Here is a 22,341-nt window from a genome sequence, read left to right as displayed (position 1 = left end):
GAACGAAATCGGGGGGGACCCCCCATTGACCCAAAATTTTGATTTTCCCGTAAAAACTTTCCTATGGGAAAAAAGTGGAATTTTCCTGCAGGACTGTGTCTGGGTAAACGAGAGCTTTCGATTGATACCCATTTTTACCATAGCACCACTTTTTTGTCCGTACAAAGGCGATTTTACGGATATTTTACGAGTCTAGGGGGCTTTACGGGCCTTAAACGTCAATGCAACGGGGACCGTTTTGGGGAAAGTTTCTCGGCTGGTGGTGGGGCACCTGTGTGCCGATTTTGAACGAAATCGGGGGGGACCCCCCATTGACCCAAAATTTTGATTTTCCCGTAAAAACTTTCCTATGGGGAAAAAGTGGAATTTTCCTGCAGGACTGTGTCTGGGTAAACGAGAGCTTTCGATTGATACCCATTTTCACCATAGCGCCCCGTTTTTGGCCGTACAAGGGCGAATTTACGGATTTTTTACGAGTTTACGGGGCTTTAAGGGCCTTAAACGTCAATGCAACGGGGACCGTTTTGGGGAAAGTTTCTCGGCTGGTGGTGGGGCACCTGTGTGCCGATTTTGAACGAAATCGGGGGGGACCCCCCATTGACCCAAAATTTTGATTTTCCCGTAAAAACTTTCCTATGGGAAAAAAGCGGAATTTTCCTGCGGGACTGTGTCTGGGTAAACGAGAGCTTTCGATTGATACCCATTTTTACCTCTTTGTGACGTCATTTCTAGGGGAAAACGGGTCATAAAGGTTTCCCTCTACCGGGGCCTTTTTTCCCCCTACCGAATCTGTGCTGTGCTGAATCTGTGCTGAATCTGTGCCAACTTCCGTTACATGTTCGCTCCCGTGCCTTCAGCATTACGAAAAATGGCAACAGCCCGTGAGCAGCATCAGCGCTCACGCACATGTTCAAGGAAAACAACGTGTAATTAGCTGCTGACGACGGCCCTCTCCACCAATCAGCGCTCGGTAACTCGAGCGCTGATTGGCTGGTAGCAAACGCGTCATATGTGGGTCTCATTTTTTTGCTATCAGTGAACGCGTTATTTAATACACAGTGGCCTATGGAGAATGGCACGCGGAATTGAAGGTCAGTGTTTTATTGCTTCCTACATGCGAATGGGGGTGTTTGAGTGGCATTTGACACCATTTTCGAAATCTACAGTGAATTTCTGATCGACTCATGTATATATTTTTATGAATTTGACAGCATTAGTGCTACATAGTCGGTGTTTTATGTTGGTGTTGTTTCTCTCGACCTTTGTCTTGGACTTTTATCATATCTTTTCTCGAAAATGCTTGCCATAACCAAGTCTAAACTGTATCTGTATAAAGGGAATATGTGTTGAATATGAGGGGAAAGTAGTAATGACCATTCTGCCTTTCAAACTGCCAGAACAAGAAGGTGTGCTTGTAAGGTGATTGAAACTGCAGTACGGGTTGCAGATGTGGGTTTGACATTAGCATTGTTGTTGTAACCCCACTTGCTCTAATAAAATGGCAACATGGGGTTATGTACACACTATTGCACAGACTGGTATCAAGTTGGTTGATATGTGGAGGATAATGAAAGCATAAAAGAATAGGAGCGTTGCGTCTTGTGACTTATGTCAAGTCATTTTAAATCAAATGATTGTGATTGTAACTTTTACTTCAATTATTATTGCAAGTTTTGACCCTTTTAATCATCAAATTTTATGTGTACCAATTTCATATGCCTGTGTAATGTCTGTGCGGCTTTGTGCAGTGCGCGTGTCTTGAAACAAACCAATTTATTTTGTACCTTTTTGTACTTCAACAAATGTATGTCAAAGGACAAAAATGTCATGTCTATTATCATTGACACTACTACAGCTAACCCTGCCTGTATTCCTATCTTTCAGAGGCATTCAATTCAATCTGCTTTCCAGTGCAGTACCAAGGAGGCTGCAACTGAAACTCGCACAAAGGCAATCAAGTGTCACTTCATCAGCCTACAGTAACAGCCCATCTGTAATCAAGATATGGATGAAGGGGCATAGAAGAACAACCAGTTGAAACATGAAAAGATTGTATTTTGTTTTGGATTATTTCTTAGCATAACAGATCAGTATTCAGTACACTTGCTGCTTTTTATGTTTGCCCTGTGTGCAGTTTTGAATAATTTTAACCATGAGATGCTTTTGTCAACTATTCTCTTTACATAAGCTTCCTTTGTCATGCATGTGTAATTTTGAGTTTACATGCATGATGTAGGCACATTTCCCTTGGCTTCATAGAAGTTAAAACTACTTGCAAGCTTTGGTTATGGACATTGGTGCTATATATGATGCTTCAAATGTGTCCAGTAGTTGATGAAGGGAGAAGAGGAGTAGGACAGCTGATAGCTATTACCAAAAGTATGTGCTTGTCTGCACTTCGGGCTATTTTACTTCCTCGAGTTAAAAAACCCTCATCTTTTGTTTCTTTCCTGTGTGCCCATCGTTTCCATGGTGCTATACATAAACGTCAAGTTTGAAGTTGGTATCCAAGTGAGCAAAATGTTATTATTTCAGTCCGTCTTGAATCATTCGTCTTGAATTATATCCCTAACTGACATCCTGTTATTTGTCCTGCAATGTCTGTGCCTGTGTCCGCCCTTACCTCCGGCTCCAGCCTCCAACCAGCCCTGCTGAGCTCTGTCGCCGGCGCGGTGTGTCGCAACGTGCTGTTTCTCACTCCAGCCGACAGCTGCTAGGAATCGTCCTGTGCCATGCGCCATGCGACACAGCAATTGTAAGCTGCAGGTCACATTCGGACTGATTGGCTCCGCGTATGTGCATCCGGCCGGGAGCTAGTCGATATCAGGGACGTGGGTCGGACTGTTGTGGCGGCGTGCACTGTGCTGGTTGAAGTTGTATTTCTGTTAGTGAAAAGCATTAATACATAACCGTGGCCGCAGCCCAATGTTATTGTGGATTTCAGAGAGAGTGGCCAGTCAGGAGGGCCCCATGTGGGTATGGATCCAGTGTCCAGTGGGATTGGCTAAGATTTCCGGCGATTGATAAACGCTTCTATGATAGTAAACCTATTGAGTTATGAGGGGAGGTCACGTCACACGTGACGGACCTGACCTTACTAAACTCTTGTGAAAACACGACACATACGAACGGTAAGAAACCGACAACTCTTCTTTCTGCCAAGTGTCATCTTTCTGTGAAGGATTTCTTGGCACTGAGTGTTCAGAAATTGCGTTGTTTTTGGACTGTGCAGAGGCTCACGAGCGACAACATAGGTCAACAACCTGACCTACCTTAAATATGCGACTTGTACCATAAGATCCAGCTTGATCAAAAGATAGAACATGTCAAATTTCATCTCTGTATCTCAAAACAATTTTGAGCTATCGTAAAAACCGCCAGTGTGGCACCGTATCGCCTCCGCGCGCGGTCGGAAGGTAAAAGTTCGCCGGCTCTAACTAAACAAATAGTCGTCGTATCGCAAATTCATTGACGGCGTTCTAAGCGTCGTTCAATTTACTTTCGAAACATATCCTAACATTACCATTTAACTGCCTAGTGCAATCACCAACAAGCAAAAGTTCCGCGCATCCCTCCTCATACAGTGTTAGCGGCGGCCGGCCGCCGGCCGCTGACCCACATTCGCGTCATCAGGGAATGCCGCAACTAATTTATTGTTTCCAACTTTTTTCCCGGAGCGTTCTACCTGGTTTATATAGCCTTGGCCTGTACCCTCATTTTTCTAATTGTCGTTATTATCTGCCTACTTGCCTACTTACACTGCTTTTCAGCTCTGAAATATTAATTAAATGTGTTGATTATAATGGCTGCAAGAAGCGAAAGCCAGAAGAAATTTCTTGAAAATGTTCAAATAGATCTTAGGAACTTATCACAGGAGGCTAAGAAGAAATATCCTCAATTAAAAGATGTAAGTACCTACCGGGGTCAGTAGGCGGAACTATGGTCAAGCGTACCCATTTTCGGGAACGCATTTTCGTTCCCATGTTTGGGAACGATAAACCCAAATATGGGAACGCCATGTAGGCATTATTTAAAACAAGAAAAAGAACCGTTAAATGACGTCCAAAAAATATAAAACGATCGTGAACCGCCTGATATTTGTCTCAATATTGTTGGGAAAGAGTTTGATATTGTAAGGCCCATCGTAGTTTCAAATCGTTCCCCTATTTCTAAAGCAGTCCATCATCCGGGCCGCGAGCCCAAATTTGGGAACGCTCTCGTACACTGGCGCTGCAAGCGTTCCTTATTATGGGAACGGCGTACCCAAAATTGGGAACGATTTCACCGACGCCTTTCAGGGGCTCTTTTCATTAACAAGCATCACGTCCAACGCCGCAAATTATTGTTAACGCAACAATCATCAGATGACCTTTCCGGCAAGACCGTCGCATGTTTCGCCCGGTCTTCTGCGCTTTTATTCCCGTCGATCTCGCAGCGGGCACGCCCCCCTCTGCAGGATTACGTAATTCACAACGCTCAGCGATGTTCAACAAGGTCTTCCATACCTATATCCACCGTCCGCGCTGAGGGTGGAGACATGTCAAGCACCTGTCTGTTTATCACCGATAGTTGACGAGTACAAGGAAGTATCCAAAAATGGGAACGCTGAATATGTTACACCCTCAAAACACCTAGTCCCAATGAAAATCTAGTTTTTTCCTTTCTTGATGAGTGTAAGTGGCAAAAGGCCTGGTAGGATGGGCACGAGGAATTATCGAAATCAGCATAAAAATTATAAATAAGCCACACAGAGCGAGCTATATAAGAGAAATTCCCCCAAAACGATCACGCTTAGAAACACGGAAGACAAAAACCACGCTCATGACGCTCCTTATAAAACAACTCTAAACAGCTAGCATCCAAATAAAATATGTCTTTCCGGGATGATAAAATACAGCTGGATAATTTTCAACCGCTTAAACTGAGTTTACAACAGTAGCTCGGTAAATTCACTCACGTTCCACGCGGTCGTCCGCCCCGACACAAAAGTCAACAATATTACCTCGGGACCGTCCGCGTCTTCGCTTGCATTTGTCAGCATCTGGTGTCGATAGTATGAAAGTTCATAACCAGGCGAAAATTATTATACTTTACCTCAAACTAAAAAATGCTTCATTTTCCTTAAAATTGCATGTTAAATGTCGTATAACCCATATTTCCACCATTCTGTCATTTTCAAAAAATCATTAAAAATATCATTCCACGGTCAATTTCCTTGTTCCACGGTCAGATTAAAGATAACTTTATGGAGATTTAGTAGATACTTAAATCAGCGTGCACTTTTTTGAGACGTGATGCACTTTTGAGTTTTAGTGGGAGAACGGCCGAAAAATTGCCTTCCGTTCTCATAAATGGGAACGCCCGTTCCCATATTTGGGAACTCCGTTCCCAAAAATGGGAACGTTCCTATATTTGGGTACTCATGACCATAGTTCCGCCTACTGGGGTATTTTACATGTTTTGGACATTAATTGTGCTGATATTGATGCTCAAATCATGCTCTTAATCTTTAAAGCAATTTGTTCTCTATGTAAATCAAAATGGTAATAATAATGTGACATGATTTCTGATTTTTCAATTATTTTTATTTCACCATAAACTTGAGATACAAGTGCATGAAAAACAGGAAAAGGTGATTTTGTTTATTTGACTGTTAGATTGAATTAATATGGAGATTTTCTGACACCTGTCTTTACTTTCTACCTTTTTTCTTCTCAATAGTGACCATTCTCCTTTGACCCCCAGGCATGTGAGGAGGCAATAGTGAAAGTCAGAGGTGGACTGGCAAACCCTGACGTCACCCTCCCGCACATCAGTGCCCACATCCTCTACCCACTTGTACAGGGCTGCGAGACAAAGGAGCCAAAAATTGCAAAGGTTTGTTGACATCAGCCATATGACTTGAGCCCTCAGAGTTTATTTTCACTAATAATTTTCACATACTGTTTAAAGAGGAATGTGTCATGTATGTCTTTCAGCTGAAGTGCAGGGTGATTGAATTTTTTTATTTAGATCTTTTTATTTCATTTACGTTTACCATGTTGAAATCAATTAGTTAGTTACCTGTTGCTTTGTTATCACACATTTGTTCCTCAAATAAAATATCAAATTATCAGCAAAATTATTTGCGTGCAATGTTCTGATGGTTGGAGCACTTATCACTATAGCCCCCCCCCCCCCACACACACACATGCTAACATTCAAATCAATCCCCATCAAGCCTTTGTAATCTCATTGTGTGACAATCTCTTCCCACTGTCTCCTGCAGCAATGTCTGGGCACGATCCAGCGGCTGATCCTGCAGCAGGCCGTGGACACCAAGGGTGCCGGCTACATCACAGAGACCGTCTGGGGCCTAATGCGCTCCAACATCGAGGAGGTGAAGCTCCTTCAGACGGTGGCACTGCTGCTTACAACAAATGCTGTCGCACAGGGTGACACGCTGGCCAAGGTCAGTAGGCTGCAGGAGCGGTTATCGTAAGTGGGATACATACGTGTACGGCAAATGGCGAGTGGTGTTTTGTTGGCGAGAGCGTCGCGGGACGGTGGCCAGGCCAGTCATATGTGTTTGGGGAAATCTAACATGCTACTAAATGTATCCAAAGGTACGGCTCTCGCGAGATTAAGCGGTAGGTTTTGCACTTTTACATTTCTGGTTATATCTCAGAAACTAATCGATCTACGATGAAGCCATTTTACACGATCATGGCCGGCTTGTGAACCAACAAGTCGATCACATCGTCAACGCTTAAAAGCTTAAAAGCTTAAAACGACGAAGATATAGCCTGAAGTACACTAAATTCTCTAGGTGCAAAACCTACCGCTAAAACCCGCGAGACCTGTACCTATTTATCCTATTATTCGTCTCATCATCGCCACACTTGTGGGCCTCTCGCGCACATTTGCCGTTCTGTCTGCTCAGTGTCGTCAGTAGGTCGAATTGTCATTATTTACCGGAATATCTGCCCGCAGAGTTTGGCGCTGTGTTTCCGGCTGTGCTTCTGTAAGGACTCGACTGTGATGAACACGGCCGGTGCCACGGTCCGCCAGCTGGTGTCGCTCGTGTTCGAGCGAGTCCTCACTGAAGATAGCAGGGACCCGCCAAAGGTGAGTCCTCACAGAATCCCCGCTGGGTCCCCACCGAGTCATCGCTGAGTCTGCACTGAGTCCTCGCTGAATCCTCGTCGAGGGCAGCAGGGATCTGCCAAAGGTGAGTGCTTAACGATGCTCACAGACTCCTCGCTGAGCTCTGGCCGAGCACAGAATTGATCCGCCAAAGGCGAGTCCTCATTTAAGTCCTCGCGGAGGACAGCAGCAGAGATCCTTCATTGATGAGTTGTTACCAAAGACTCGGAAATTTTTTCTTATCAGCATTTGCGAATGGGGTATAATGGATGATGGCGATGCATTGGCGAATCGTCGTCAATGTGTGTTTGAGGTACGTGTTGGGCGTATTAGGCATCTCAAGAAAGACAACAAAGGCGAATGCGGTAAACATAAAGCTTGCGTCACTCAGGAATCGCCATGTTGATATCGTAATTGTCGGTTACGATGTTTACGGTTCGGTATTTTGTGGCTTGTAGCGTATTTCTGTTTAGGTTGTCGATTGTTGTAATAGTACAGCATTGTGTAAATATTTTGTCGATCGCTCAAATTTGATTGATTTATCTACATATCTACTTTTTTCAAGTAATTTCGTTCGTACGAGCTTAGTTCCAGTCTCGGTCTCTATCACCTGGCAGATAAATTCTGAATTCAGAGCCCAGTGTCGGGTAGCGTGTTTGCGTAGTCGGACAATGGGTATGATCCGCTCAGTTGTTACGAGGCCCTAAAACTACTGTAACCAGGCGGGCGCCGAGGCGGTTTGAACCGGTTCGTCGGCCGGCAACTGTCAGTCGGCTTAGTTACTGGGACTCGTGTTCCTTATTATCCTATTTGGGGATGATCTCAGAAAAATGATCCATTTACCAATTCATTGCAGTCACGATCAATCTGGGCATCATCGAAATCAAGTTAAGGTATTTAATCAAAATCAACTATATTTTCAATTGACCATAGTTGATTTCCATGCATGTCAACTCTCGAGCTGATTTTTCGCTGAACTCCGCTGGGAGCTAAATGCATGCGAGGCCTTGAGCAGCTCGACACCTCCAAATAGATGTTTCACCATTAAGGTCACCTGTGAACCCCCAGACGTCGTAAAATGCTGCTTGGCCCGAGTTTGGCTGACTGTCGAGTGTCGCAGTACCGGAGGTCTGTTGCCCCAGCTGGCAGCTGATTTTAAACGGATCGATATGTTTACGTCGGTACACCTGGGGTCTTTGTTTAAATAATGAAGAGATGCCTCAAGAGGCCGATAAGTGTAACACTCTGAAAGGAAACTTTGCAATTGGTTCAAGAGCCGGCTTGGCTGGAATATATTTTAGTACCTGCACGTACCCGTTCTTTGTTGTTGCTAACTTTTTCGAATTGTTTCAATTATTGCAAACGATGCGTAAGTTCTTATGTTGCATTTATTTGAGCGAGTTATATATGTAAAAGCTTACGTTCCTACGCTCTCTTCGGGTAAGGTCCATGAGCTCCCGACCCAACACATGTACCTTAGTCTACAATTACATAGCAGTAGCACCCATATCACGTAGTACAGGTCGCGCACCGTCCCGTGCCTGGCTCTAACCGTGTGCCTCCTCCCCTCCACCGTTCGTTACAGACGTCAGGTGAGCCGTCCGACATGGAGCATCTGAAGACAGCCAGCGGATCGCCGCCCAACACACTGAAACCGGCCGCTGCCGACGCCTACCTGCTCTTCCAGGTAACACGGGGAGACGGGAGAGTGTTCTGGATGGGGTGGAGACGTTGTGTGTGGGGGAGGGGGTAGGCTTTGAGGGATGTCGCGGAGAGAATATGAACTAACTATGGAAGGGACATGATTTTGTTCGACATTATTCGGGACGTGGGACACTGGACACATTTAGTGATCATAGGTAATGGTGCTGGCAGGATGTTACTTCTACCCTATAGCTACTGGTTGATGCAAGGTGACGGGTTTTGATACTGCAGCTGTGCGCGGACACCGCGTCTAGTGTGATCACGATTTGTTAGATGGTTGAATGGCCGACCGCTACAACTCCTGACGTTTGCCGATCCCTGCACAGGACCTTGTCCAGCTGGTGAACGGCGAGCAGCCGTTCTGGCTGGCGGGACTCACTGAGATGACGCGCACATTCGGCCTGGAGCTGATCGAGTCCATACTCTCCTCATTCCCGGGCATCTTCTACAAGGTCAGTCAGCGCTTAATGCGTTAGTCACGTCTGGAAGCTGGAAATTGTGATAAGACTGAACCTGTGGACTCGAGTGCAAATCATCAATGGATGTGCTTTATGCGTGCATTGCATCACGATCAAGTGGATTGTTTGTGTGTGTGTTTTTACCGAACTGTTCGTCAATTTCTATTTTTTATGAAAACTTCGCTATCATTGTTCGCATTTACATCTGCGAACCAACCGAGTAATTAATATAGGCCTTATTATATACGAAAATGTCATTACTCCCCACGACCATAAGAAAGCGACATCTTAAAATTCTCCCTAACTGCCTGTTCCTCGTATCACCGATGACCGTTACGCTGACCCCCTTCCCCTCCCTCGCCGGCAGCACCCGGAGTTCACGTTTCTGCTGAAGGAGCGCGTGTGTGCCATGGTGATCCGTCTGTTCTCACCAAACCTGAAACACCGCGGCGCGGCGCCGCCCCACGGCACTCCGCCCAGTCCGCAGGACAAGCCCTACTTCCCCATCAGTATGAGGCTGCTCAGAGTCGTGGCCGTGCTCATCATGAAGTTCTACCCGCTGCTGGTGAGTACTGATGGGGAGGTTGGATTCCAATGGGATGAATAAGCTGGCTTATGGTGTTGTTTTGTTAGCTACATTTGTCGCTCAAACATTTACATGTAGACTGTAAGAGATGAATTCAATGTGCCCTAAGCAATATCCAACTGCTGGGTAGCTGGTTTCTTTTCTCTGATTCATTAACTGGACTGGGTTCATTCAGCGGTGTGACGTGAGCTCCACTCTAGGACAGTTTACATATAGTGATGTCGACGGCCTGCGCCACACTGAACCCTGCTTCAGGTTCGTTCCAGGTTTCCTGGCCTCTTCGACGCAATGGTCTCGTCCTCAGTTAACCTCACCACCCCTGGCCCTCAGGTGACCGAGTGTGAGATCTTTCTGTCGTTGGTGGTGCGGCTGCTGGAGCCCGACAAGCCCGTCTGGCAGCGCGCCGTCGCCCTCGAGGTGATCCACAAGCTGTCCGTCAGGGAGGACATCCTCACCAGCTTCTGCACCAGCTACGACATGAAGCCGCACTCCACCAAAATCGTGCAGGTCAGACGAACGTTGCAAATAAAATAAAGTTTATTCTGAAATGTTGCTTTTGCTTGTAATTTTGGTGCCGTGACATCTCAACCAAATATTCTTTAAGTACGGTGGCTTTCCGAATATCAACATGTTTTGGGATGATGCCTCTTTGGCAACCGCCATGTGGTGCCTTAACTCGCCGATTCTACTGCCCCTTTCACAGGACATTGTCAACAGTCTGGGCGCGTACGTGCAGAGTCTGTTCGTTCGCGACTCGGCTGGAGCGTTCTCTTCGTCCGGTGAGTGCCGTGGCAAATGTCGGCAACAGGGCGTTCTTGGTGGAACTGATGCGGGGTTATCAGCTGAGTACAGATATGTGTCAGAAATCAGACGATGAGAGTTCAGCGATGTTCCAGGGCCACCTCTCCACCCATTGACCCTCCCTCCCTGCCTCCGCAGTGGCCGGCTCGGCAGTGACCCAGGGCCACCCGCCGTCGCTGCTGGCCGGTATGCCGGTCGGGCCCGGCGTCACGCCCCAGCCGGCCTTCTACTACCGAGGAGTGTGGATCCCGCTGGCCGTGTCCTTCCCGCCCGGAGCCACCAAGGCCACATAGTGAGTGAGGCACTGGCGAAGAAGGGCTGTAATGGAGGGATAGGGACGGAGATGGATGTTATGCTGAATGCTATGCCGATATAGGAATCAGTGGACTACGGTTGGAGGTGTTTTGTTAGTCAGCGAGAAACCATGTAATTTTGTAATCGATGCGTATTAATTTGTCTGTCTTGTGACTTTTCCTCGTCGAATATTATTTTATTTCCAATTTCAATAGACTACTAGATTTTCAGCTGGCTAGGGGACGTGGTATGTTTTATTGCGATCGGACTTTTTGTGGTCCCATTCTCAGCTTGTCCGCTGCCGTAAGGTATTACCCCCATCCGTTCCATCATCTATCACCGTCTCCCCCAGCCTGGAGATGCTGGACAAGGTGGAGCCTCCGTCGGTAGTGGAAGGTTACGGAGCCTCCGTGGCGTACACGTGTCTGATCGAGATCGTGCGCTCCCTGACTCTGATCACGGACCGGGCGCTGCCGCCGGAGCCGACCGCCGAGTCCGCCACCGCTGCTGATGGGGCCAATGGGGCCTCTCAGAAGACTGACAGGTCAGTCAGATGGGATAAAGAGGCGACTGATGGTGGAGTTCTCAAACACAGCATTGCTGGTTGTGCTGAAATTATTCAGCAACGACCTTTCGCTTTAATTAAATTCGTATTGGTCGAAATTGGGAACTAGAACAATTTTGCTGTTATTGAATTTTGCAATCATACATAAGAGACTTTTGTTGATATAGTTATGACACTTTGTTGATAGAACCATTTGTTGATCGGTCTCGGTTTTTCACCTCCGTTTTTCAAAGCTGTGTTCCTGGTTCACAGTAAATCAGCAGCGGAGCCGGAGCCTGCCAGCTCCTCTCCCGATACCTCGCCAGCGGCGGCCGACTTGCCATCCACCCCCGCCGCCGCTGCGTCCGCCGAGGGGTCTCCTACTACAGAGGGTCAGGAGGCGGCGGCTCCTCAGGAGAAGGAGCAGGAGACCGCCGACTCGGGCCGCCAGCTCAGCTGCCAGCTGGTCAACTCCAGCTGGTGTGGACTGCTGGCGGCCCTGTCAGTGCTGCTCGAGGCCAGGTGAGATTATGCGAGTGTTGCATGAGTATGAATAGATCCACTTTACCAAATGTGACATCACAAACCCTGGCTTTGAGCTTACTCACAGTTGATCGTTCTAGTGTTCTTATATCTCAGCACATTTTTTAAAATCAGCACATGACGTCCCACTCCCCTGTTGTAGACCGTGATGATTAGGCTGTCTGCTCCCGAATTCCACCTCTTTCCTTGCTAGTTGCTACTTATACGAACTCGTTTACAGGGTGGACCAAAAAGGATGGAAACATTTTGCAAGTCGCATAAAACATGTATTATTGCATGCATGTGACTGGAAATGGTACCAAACGAGAGCACATTTCGTGGAAATTCATAACGGCATCACTCTCATCTGCTTTCTCTCGTTTTCAGTCTCTCACAGCAAATGTTCGAAGAGACCGCCTTCGCGAGACAGGCACAGAGTGGCCGGTCTGGTGGCTGACGCGATAGCCCGACGACACGTCATGTTCGCTGGTATGGCTCACACAGTCTTGGTGATCGCTCTCTTCAGGTCACAGAGACCTTCCTTGTAGACCTGGCCCTTTAGATGAGATGATAAAGAAGTCACTGCACAGCAGCAAGGTTACCGAAATGGTGTGCCCTCAGCGGAAAAGGAATCGTGGGTCCACTTTGGTTCGAGGAAGGGAGCGGCGACACCGTGACCGTCAATCAGCAGCGCATACCAGGCGGCGCTGAGGAAGTTCTGAGAGCGAGTCTAAACGAAGCATGGCAGCCTCATCATAGACCTTATGTGGTTCCAGCAAGACGGTGCGCCTCCTCACATCGTAAAAACAACGCTCAAGTGCATCGAAAACCACTTCAGTGACCGGCTGATATCCCGCGGTGCCAGTCGGAACTGGCCTACCTGCTCATCCGACCTGACCCCTAAAGATATTTTACTGTGGGGTCATCTCAAGGGCCAGGTCTACAAGGAAGGTCCAGAAGGCCTCTGAACTGAAGAGAGCGATCAGCAAGGCTGTGTGAGCCATACAAGCGGGCTATCGTGTCAGCAGCCAGGCTGGTCGCTCTGTGCCTGTCTCGCGAAGGTGGTCACTTCGAACATCTGCTGTGAGAGACTGAAAACGAGAGAAAGCATATGAGAGTGATGCCATTATGAATTTCCACGAAATGTACTCTTGTTTGGTATCATTCCCAGTCACATGCATGCAATGATGCATGTTTTATACGGGTTTAAAATGTTTCAATCCTTTTTGGTCCACCCTGTACGTGCCTGACCAGGATCCCCGTCCCCTCAGCACGGACGAGTCGGCCACAGAGGCGATCCTGAAGGCGATGCAGTCTCTGGCGCAGCTCTCGGGCCGTCTGGAGCTGACCACGCCGCGCGACGCCTTCATCACAGCCGCCTGCAAGGCCTCTCTGCCGCCGCACTACACACTCACCGTGCTGAACCCGCAGAGGTCGCCGACGCACGGCCCGTCGGCGCCCGCGCCCGCCGCGGCCGCCGCCGCCGCCGCGCCTGACGGCCTCTCGCGGCAGCAGGTGGTGGCGGTGGGCACCGCGCTGCCGACCGCCTCACTACCCGCCGGTAAAGAGAGGGGAGGGAGAGGGTAGTGTAAGATAGGGTGGATTTGTTACTGGTTATTTATCGTTACAATGTCTTCTGAAAGAACTGTGAATGGAAAATGAGCCGTTGAAAAATTTTTATGACGTTTTTTCATGAGCTTTTGGTGAAAGGCTTGATTGTTTTCATATGGACCAGTCTTTGCACATCGGGATTAATCTAATGCGACTTGGCCATTTCTGTTCGTCTTCATCCCTCGCCCATGTGCTGATGTCCCCTGCTCTAACCACCGTGCCTCCCCTCCCTTTCCGCAGCCGCGCACCAGGGTCCAGTGATGCTGACGGCCAAGAACCTGCAGTGTATGCGGGCGATCCTGGCGCTGGCACACTGCCACGGCGCCGTACTGGGCACCGCCTGGCACCTCGTACTCACCACACTGCAGGTAATGATTGGCAGAAATGGGCGCAAAATGACCTCGTAGTTGGCGCGCCCCTAACCCCCAACAAACAAACAATGATTGGCAGAAAGTGGATTGGTTCTAGAGTTTCTTGGCGTAAATTTATTTTAAAATGCCAATTCGTCCTCTTAAAGGGACCCTCCCACCTTCAAAAAAGTTTATGAATTGGCATGAAAGTTATGTCGCTCGGTTCAGAAAGAGCGAAAACGAATATCTACCAAATTTCACCGAAAAATATTTACCGGTTTTCAAGATATTAGACTTTTACTTTTGTTTACTTTTCGGGATCTCTGCTGTTCCTAGCGACTTTATTTGGAAGCAATAGTTTGGCAGCTGAAAGTGCGGCTCTTGTTGCGCGCAAAGCAGCATATACCACCGCGTGCTACAAAACGTTTTAGTCAAACATTTTAAAATCGTTAGATATCTGCGCTGACGTCACACATTCAGAGGGGTATTCCTATGCATTAGCCCCTCTGAATCAAAATGCTGCAATTTTGAAATTCAATATTTCCGATTTAAGGCATTTCTCGATGTTGTGAGTGCCGAAACCGGTAATTGTGAGCCAGGGACCCCATTTTGGCTATCTCAACTCAATTCTAATGCTAAGGTGGGAGGGTCCCTGCGCTGTGCTTGACCCAGTGAATAATAACAAGGCTGCTTGTCATTCTTTTTTGGCTCAGGATACGTCAACAGTTTGACTGTTACCTAGATATGCCTGTCTCACAACTTTTACCATCAGTGGCATGAGTCTTCCCTCGTGTGTACGTATATGCCATCGCCCGATAAGTTCCGTCACTCTAACCTTTCTCCCTTTCCCCAGCACCTGGTGTGGATCCTGGGTCTGAAGCCGGCGACGGGCGGCTCTCTGAAGGCGGCCGCCCGGCCGGTGGGCAGCGGTGGCGGCGGCGGCGCGGCCGGCGGCGGCTCGGGCGCCGACGCCGCCGTCCTGACCACGGCCGTGCTGGCCGACCTGCCCGTGCTGTCCGCCATGCTGTCACGACTGTTTGAGAGCAGCCGGTACCTGGATGAAGTGGCGCTGCATCATCTGATTGACGCGCTCAATCAGCTGAATCACGAGTCGATGGAGCTCGCCTTCTCCAACCGGGTCAGTGAATTGTACCGACATTGGATTAGGAGTGGGGCGGCGGGAGGATTGATGATCGGGGCGTTATGCCATATTTTGACACGGAGTGAAAGCACGAGCATTGTAAAACGTTAAAATGAGATTGATCATCTATAAGAATTTCACGATAATGCTGCTTTTTGTTTGCATGCGAGCGATTTCTCGTTTTTCATAGGTCGTAACAATTTAGAACACCAACTCTGACACCCATCCACCCTTCTCCCTACGCCCAGGAGCCGTCTCTGTTCGCCGTGGCCAAGCTCCTGGAGACGGGTCTGGTGAACCTGGACCGAGTGGAGGTGTTCTGGCGGCCCCTCACCTCGCATCTGCTCGACGCCTGCCAGCACCCTCATCTGCGCATGCGCGAGTGGGGCGCCGAGGCGGTGACCACACTGACACGGGCAGCGCTGCAGCATACCTACCCGACGCCGCTCAAAGACAACCAGGTACCGAGGGGCGGGGGTGATGGTGTTCGGGCTGGTGCAGTCGAGTCAGTCAGTCGAGCTGTAGCTGTCTCTGCATCATAAGGGAGCTTTGCATATGATTAACATATTTAACACGCGCAGTGGAAGGGGGGGGGGGCGGATTTCGCCCACCCCTCCTGTTTTTCGCCAATAACTCGCGTCGCAAACATAATATTATTGTGAAATTTCGGCTACCTGCCCAGAATTGAATTGCAGATCTTCTCGTGCAAGAAATAAGAAAATCGGTTCACAACTTTTCTAGTAATAGCGGTCTAAAGTCAAACATCCTGCCGCCGCGGCGGCGCGGCGGCGCGGCGGCCGGCGCTAGCCGTTACGCGCCGCCTGAATTGTAGACTGTGCCGGGGCGGGACGGTTCCTACTTTACATTGCGCTCCTTACCGCTGATTATATTAGATTCGCGTCAAATTCGGTGAGGAGACTGAGAAATGTACAGGCAATCCTATGGTCAAAGAATTTTGAAAATCGGCCGGTAATAATTTGAGTTATGAGTGTGTAAACACAAAATTGTGATTGCCGCGTTTCCCGCGTCGGCCGATCCCGCTTCAGCCGGCGACATCTTACCCTTAGCAGGCTTCTAAATGCCATATTTATTGTTGGATTATCTAGAAATTCACCATACATACTCACAAACGGTTGTTCTTTCGTATAGTGAAAGAAAAAAGAAAATCGGCCGGTAATTTTTTGAGTTATCGGCGTGTAAACGCAAAAAAGTCGCTAATATGGCAGATTTGACCACATTTGACCTCATTTGACCTTGAAGATATTGACCTAGGGTCATGAAATTCACACACAACAGGCCCCCATGGCCCCCACCTACCCTCCAAATTTCGTCTTTCTAGCTTCAGTGGGAGCTGAGATCTTAGGGGGGGCGACATCCGCCCCCCCCCTTCCACTGGGCGTAGTACTCGCAACCCTTCCACTGCGCGTGTTAAGCATATTTTCATAATGCTAAATTATGTTATCGTTAATATTTTTAGCGCCGGTAGTGCCTTGACTTTTAGATGGTCCTTGAATGTTATGTCCATAAGAGTTTCTATGACCTCACTCTTGTTTCTTGTTTCCTCTGAGGCGATCAAATTGCGAACCATGTCCTGCTAACTCTTGCCAGCGTGTCCCCTGACCCAAAAAGGACGAATTTACACTTTCGTTCACCGTTTCAGCGCCTGCAGACGCTGCTGCTGACGCCACTGCAGGAGCTGTCTGCCGTACCGCAGGCTGACATCCGTCAGAGACAGCTCGAGTGTACGCTGCAGGTCCTACAGAGCTGCGGCGAGCGGCTCTCGCACGGCTGGCCGCTGGTGCTCACCATCATCGGAGCGGTCAACGAAAGGCACACGTGAGTGGGGACTTCGGGACGGTCGCGTGACAGGTACAATTGCATTTAAGGGAAAATACTACTTCAGTCTGACTGCAGGCTAGTGTGAGTGACGTTGAATGACGGGCTGCCGTGCTACATTGTTCTCTGCTCATTTTCAATGAACAGCTGGCGCAGTTGGCGTTCCAGTATCTGCAGCTACTGTCATGGCCCTTGCCCTGTAATCGAGGTCGGATTTAGCTGTTGACAGTCCTTCCTATCCACAGTGAGCAGCTGGTTCGTCTGGCGTTCCAGTGTCTGCAGCTAGTGGTCACCGACTTCCTCCCGGTGATGCCCTGGAGCTGCCTGCCTCCCTGCGTCGATACGGTGGCCAAGTTCGGATCGCAGACGCAGGAGCTCAACATCTCGCTCACCGCCATCGGACTCATGGTTCGTGCGGACTCGCTCGCGCAAATACTACGTATTGATGCATTTTCCCACTGGCAACTAACATACGTAGCTTCGATAGTGCTGTATGGTAAACACAAACATTGACCAATGAAATGTAAGTAATTGCTTTACCAGCTTTCATCTCCTAGCGTCAGACTGTCTGCCTGTCTGAACCGTGCTGTTCGTTTATTTCAGTGGAACATCTCGGACTACTTTTTCCAAAGCCAGGACAAGCTGCGCAGCTGCCTGACGGCCGAGGCCGGCGTGTTTCCAGAGTTTCCCGGCGTCCAGAACATGCCGCCGTTCGACCGGCTCTGGATGTGTCTGTTCGCCAGGCTAGGTGAGGAAACTGGGATGAGAGGAGTTGACACTGCGTGCTGCAGTCGCAGTGCTTTGCATTAGGAGAAGCACATATTAGAACGGACTGATAACGGCGAGAGACTGCTATGATTCTGGTGATCTGTTAATGACAGCTCTGTATAATAGAGCAGCTCGTAATGTGGGCTTTAAGTAGGTTTTGTTATAAGTGAACTGGTGCGTCCCTTATTAGGTACTTATAACCTACGTCACCGCAGTCAGCGTTTCAACTTCGTTACGTTTCCAGCCTGACGACTCAGCTGTTGACCTTTTTTACCGTTGTAACTCACTATTGCTCCATTGACCGCCAGGTGACCTGTGCGTAGACAGCCGACCGGCGGTCCGTAAATCAGCCGGCCAGACCCTCTTCTCTACCATCGCGGCGCATGGGTCGCTGCTGCAGCACAGCACCTGGCAGGCTGTTCTCTGGCAGGTGAGTGAAAGACCCACGCAGTGACCATATCAGTGGTGGGGGCGACGACCGATTCGAGCATGGTTTTTTATCGTATTCTGCTGAAATTAAACGCTCATGACTGGTGCATTACAGGGTGTCCCATAAGTTCGTTCTCACCTTATATTTGCATGTAAAACAGAGTACATTGCGAATTGGTATGTTTATGACCCCTCAATGCGCTCCCCATTTCATAGGCAAACACATGAATACATGCTGCGGCATGCCAACCGGCATGTTTGGCAGCATAGCAGGCTTGAAGTTAGCCCAGACTGACTTGACATGCGCCGTGAGCTCCTCGAGGCTGGAACAGCGCTTGGCTTCGACGAGCCTCAATTTCAATATTCCCGAAACATTTTTATGAAATTTGGATCCGATGAGTTGCCTGGGATGTGATCTTGCCACAGACGCCTATCACAGTCTCCTGGCACTGCTTTTAAGCTTTGCTTGACCTGTGCACTGATGCACTGCCTTCCTTGAAGATGGGCCTACGACCTCCCGGATGCCATTTTCTCCTCCAAAAATGTGTTCATATTTGCGGTTCGAGTTAAGTTAGAAGGCTGAAACTCCTCCTAGATCTTCTTAGAGAAGCCTTCTGCATCCCAACACTGTTTCTGGATTATCAATCGCAACCTGATCAGCGTCTGGACGCATATTACCCCACATTACCGTGACCCTGGCCTTTTGCATAGGAATAAAGCGGGATGACACGAAGGCCTTTTCCGTCGCCCATATGGGACAGTTTTGGGGTTTGGACGGGTGTTTTATCTCAAACACGGACTAGGTAGTCCAGATGACCACATTGATGTCATCGGCCCTCCAGTGTTTTTAGCCTCAGGCATAACGAAACACATGTTTAGTCATTTTAAGACATTTTCGACTGTTTGGCGTCCTCTGTTAAGCAAAGCTAAAGTCACCTTAAGTTATGTACCCGGAAAGAACACTCTTAGACAGCTGGTAATCCATCCTGAAAAGCCTGCTTACCAACTTTCTAACGCTAAGACCTTTTTGACGGCCACTTTGGCGCCACGCAGTTTTAGCCACATGGCTCACTCCTGAGAGCTGACAAAAAGAGCATAAAGTTGCAGCGTCTGACTCCAAACAAATCATCGGCGTAACTTGCTGGCTGTGCGTCCAGTTAGCGACAGACATTGGCTACAGACTGGATGGCCTCAATCACCCTTAACCGTCGCGAATGGCCCACGTGCGGACTAAATACCGAGACGTACCCGTATCGGAGACCTCTATGTTGCGGCGTAAGCCGTCTCCACAGGAAGTGAGCTCTCTAGCAAAAAATATTTTGTCTAGACGAACTAGATACCGTGGAGCATATTCACAGTTGCCATGGCAGCCCCAAAAGCTCAGTTACAAAATAAGTTAAGCGTGGCCTTAGATAAGAGAGCCTCTAAAAGAAAAAAATAGGTGAGAAGGAACTTATGGGACACCCTGTACTCTTGATTTTTTTTCTGCTACGCGTCTTTTGTGTTCATCAACTGTCATCGGCCTTGTCTGCCTCAGCTGTCCAGTTTCCATATATTGATGCGTTTGACTTTCCTCCCGTCACCTGCAGCTTACCAATGGGTTGTGTGTTCCCTCTACCTGCAGGTGCTGTTCCCGCTGTTGGACAAGGTGCGGACGCTCTCCGGCTCTGCCAGCACAGAGAAGGACGACACGGGCGGCAACATCCTCATCCACCACTCGAGGAACACGGCCCACAAACAGTGGGCGGAGACTCAGGTACGGGTTATTGGGACACCGAGCAAAGAAAATGTTCAGCTACTCGAGTCTTATTTTGTGTTTGACAGTCGGCCACATATTTTCATGCTTTCATATATCGAAAATCCCGGCGATAGAGTGTATAGAGCCTCTTGCGTATTTGTGTCTTGCGTATTTGTGTTTCCAAGAAAACGTCATACAAGCGGCGTTTGTGTGGGGGAGCTCATGCCGTTTACCGTTCTCTTATTTAACGATAGTGCACCATTTATTCTGAGTGTCACTTCTCTCATGTTTGAACGCTGATTGTTGTTTGAACAAGCACACCATCACCATTCCGTCTCACGCAGGTGTTGACGCTGTCTGGCGTGGCTCGGGTGTTCCACTCGAAGCGCTCGATCCTCTGTTCGCTGGCCGACTACCAGCGAGCCTGGGCGCTGCTCCTAGAGTTCATACAGAACGCCGCGCTCAATGAGAATAACGAGGTAAGTCAATTCGAAACACGGCCAAACAACTATGCTCTGGGGCTTGGGATTGGGAGTTATGGAGCGGCGGAAGGACTACCCATCTGTGTTGTATGTGTGAGATAGCCATGTAAAGACTTACGTCAGCCATGAACAGTGGGTATGCAACAGGTCCGATTAAAGCTTCCCGTTTTTGTCGTTGAAATTCCTCAACTTCCGGTGTTGTAATCTGGCGCATGTCCCTCCCCTTTGAGCAAAATTAATCATGGTTTCTCTGCGCTCGATAGGTGTCCCTGGCGGCGCTCAAGTCGTTCCAGGAGATCATGTCATCCAGTAAGGGCGGCTCGGCTGAGGGCACCGGGTCACCGTCATCGGCTCAGGATGACGCTCAGGTCAACTGGAGCGCTGCCTGGCGGGTGAGTGCACGGCTGGTCGAGACCTTAAAGTAAATCATCAGCTGTAATTCTCCTACGGGGTGTACTAACGAGCCGGTTGAACGGTCTGATTCGTTTGGCGGCGTTGTTTTCTGTGTTGTTGTTAGCGAGACGGTTGCTGTCTGCTGACAATGTTGAGCAATTCAATAGACTCTGGCGATCATTTCCGTGTGTGTTGTTGATCGATGTCTCATCCCTGTGTCAGCGACGTTTCTGTCTGTGCACTTTTGTAATGTCTTTCTCTGGTCCGCAGGTGTGGCACAGTATCGGCTCGGGCGTGACGGAGCCGCCGCCGCCGGGCGGACCCACCGCTGACGTGTTCGTGCCGTCCCAGCCGTTCCTCACGGCCCTGGTGCAGATCTTCCCCGGAATGTTCCAGCACATCAAATACAGGTCGGTGTGCGTTGGCATAGTCTAGACTAGCTTCTAGAAGACTCGCATGATCGGTTAGAAACACATTCTTGGATCCTGAGTTTGAGTAGAAATGAACAATTATCATTTAATAACGTACGTAGTCCACTCGCCTTCAGAATACGAACGTTACTTCTTCATATGAATAATATTATATGCGCCCACTGTTTACATGCCGTTTCTGCTTGCGTTCCAGGTTCCGTGCGGAGGACTTCTCCACGCTGTGCTCGATCCTGGAGCGGGCGGTGGCCGTGCCGGTCCACGGAGAGGTGTCACCCTTCATCCTGCCCTCGCTCACCGAGGTGGTTCTTACCAAACTGCAGGAGGCCGTGCTCGCCTGTCTCGACACCGTCGAAAAGGTGCGTGCCGCTGTGGCTAGACTGTCTGCCGTGGTCTGCCGGTGTAGTAGGATGGATCAAATATGTGCAGATGGTGCCCGCTAATCATACATCTGCAATCTGTATGTTTTACATAAGTATTGCGTGCTTTTTCTCCGCAGTAAATGCATCTTCCACTTTCCAGACTAGCTGGTAATGTATTAGTTGATTCAGTAGAATCGCCTGAGTCAGAATAGGGCTTTACTTAACCTGATCCGTCTGTGAACATACGTCACCGTGCGACACACAGCGGCCTGTCACCTAAGCTGGTGGTGTGGACCCTGACTCTGACCTGACCCGGCTCGTCCACAGGGTGCACTATCCGACACGGAGCCGGTGAACCAGCTGATCCCGGCGCTGTTTGACCAGCTGCTGACTTTCTCGCGGTATGGCTGTCAGGCCCCGTCCTATGGCGACGTACCGACGCGGCCACAGGGCAACTCGTCCAATAAGGTAGGTACGGGATCGGGCGAAATGTTTGGGAACGGGGGTGTGCGTACGGACTGCGAGAAATTCATCGACTGAGGTACTCGCAACGTGATCATCAAAATCAGTACAAAAGCTGATTTTGACTGAACATTGCCAGCCTGCTGCTTAGTTTTCAGGTCTCCGAATGTTGCATTAGTTTGTTGTTTCTGTTCGAGCGTGATTCTGCATTCGAGCTTTCTCATTTGCTTTGACCTTTTCCCGTACGATGGGCTGGCTGATCTGTCCTTTCGATTAGTTGTGATCGAGGATGACTTTTGAGCCTCTT

At 48.9% G+C, this 22,341-nt stretch overlaps 1 protein-coding gene across 2 annotated transcripts in view; it reads left to right on the top strand.

Annotated features, from left to right (window-relative positions):
• LOC122394025 (protein MON2 homolog) overlaps window positions 1-22,341 on the top strand; it is a 36,817-nt gene that overhangs the window by 10,181 nt on the left and 4,295 nt on the right. For both annotated transcript variants that reach the window (XM_043390566.1, XM_043390575.1), the window contains exons 2-27: window positions 3,771-3,907; window positions 5,746-5,877; window positions 6,269-6,451; window positions 6,973-7,107; window positions 8,711-8,812; window positions 9,156-9,281; window positions 9,655-9,852; window positions 10,204-10,380; window positions 10,577-10,652; window positions 10,813-10,966; window positions 11,321-11,512; window positions 11,786-12,034; window positions 13,306-13,595; window positions 13,886-14,013; window positions 14,849-15,133; window positions 15,385-15,597; window positions 16,797-16,972; window positions 17,218-17,380; window positions 17,576-17,720; window positions 18,049-18,170; window positions 19,794-19,925; window positions 20,252-20,386; window positions 20,653-20,781; window positions 21,053-21,192; window positions 21,407-21,569; window positions 21,900-22,040. In XM_043390566.1, coding sequence (XP_043246501.1) covers window positions 3,803-3,907; window positions 5,746-5,877; window positions 6,269-6,451; window positions 6,973-7,107; window positions 8,711-8,812; window positions 9,156-9,281; window positions 9,655-9,852; window positions 10,204-10,380; window positions 10,577-10,652; window positions 10,813-10,966; window positions 11,321-11,512; window positions 11,786-12,034; window positions 13,306-13,595; window positions 13,886-14,013; window positions 14,849-15,133; window positions 15,385-15,597; window positions 16,797-16,972; window positions 17,218-17,380; window positions 17,576-17,720; window positions 18,049-18,170; window positions 19,794-19,925; window positions 20,252-20,386; window positions 20,653-20,781; window positions 21,053-21,192; window positions 21,407-21,569; window positions 21,900-22,040 — 4,191 coding nt within the window. In that variant the 5' untranslated portion in view covers window positions 3,771-3,802. The remainder of the gene's footprint in view (window positions 1-3,770; window positions 3,908-5,745; window positions 5,878-6,268; window positions 6,452-6,972; window positions 7,108-8,710; window positions 8,813-9,155; window positions 9,282-9,654; window positions 9,853-10,203; window positions 10,381-10,576; window positions 10,653-10,812; window positions 10,967-11,320; window positions 11,513-11,785; window positions 12,035-13,305; window positions 13,596-13,885; window positions 14,014-14,848; window positions 15,134-15,384; window positions 15,598-16,796; window positions 16,973-17,217; window positions 17,381-17,575; window positions 17,721-18,048; window positions 18,171-19,793; window positions 19,926-20,251; window positions 20,387-20,652; window positions 20,782-21,052; window positions 21,193-21,406; window positions 21,570-21,899; window positions 22,041-22,341) is intronic.

Source organism: Amphibalanus amphitrite, unplaced genomic scaffold (genome assembly GCF_019059575.1).
Source record: "Amphibalanus amphitrite isolate SeventyFive unplaced genomic scaffold, NRLGWU_Aamphi_draft 000025F_arrow, whole genome shotgun sequence".
Classification (NCBI taxonomy): domain Eukaryota; kingdom Metazoa; phylum Arthropoda; class Thecostraca; order Balanomorpha; family Balanidae; genus Amphibalanus; species Amphibalanus amphitrite.
Note: the sequence above shows the minus strand (reverse complement) of the source record. Positions and strands in the feature narration are given on the sequence as shown.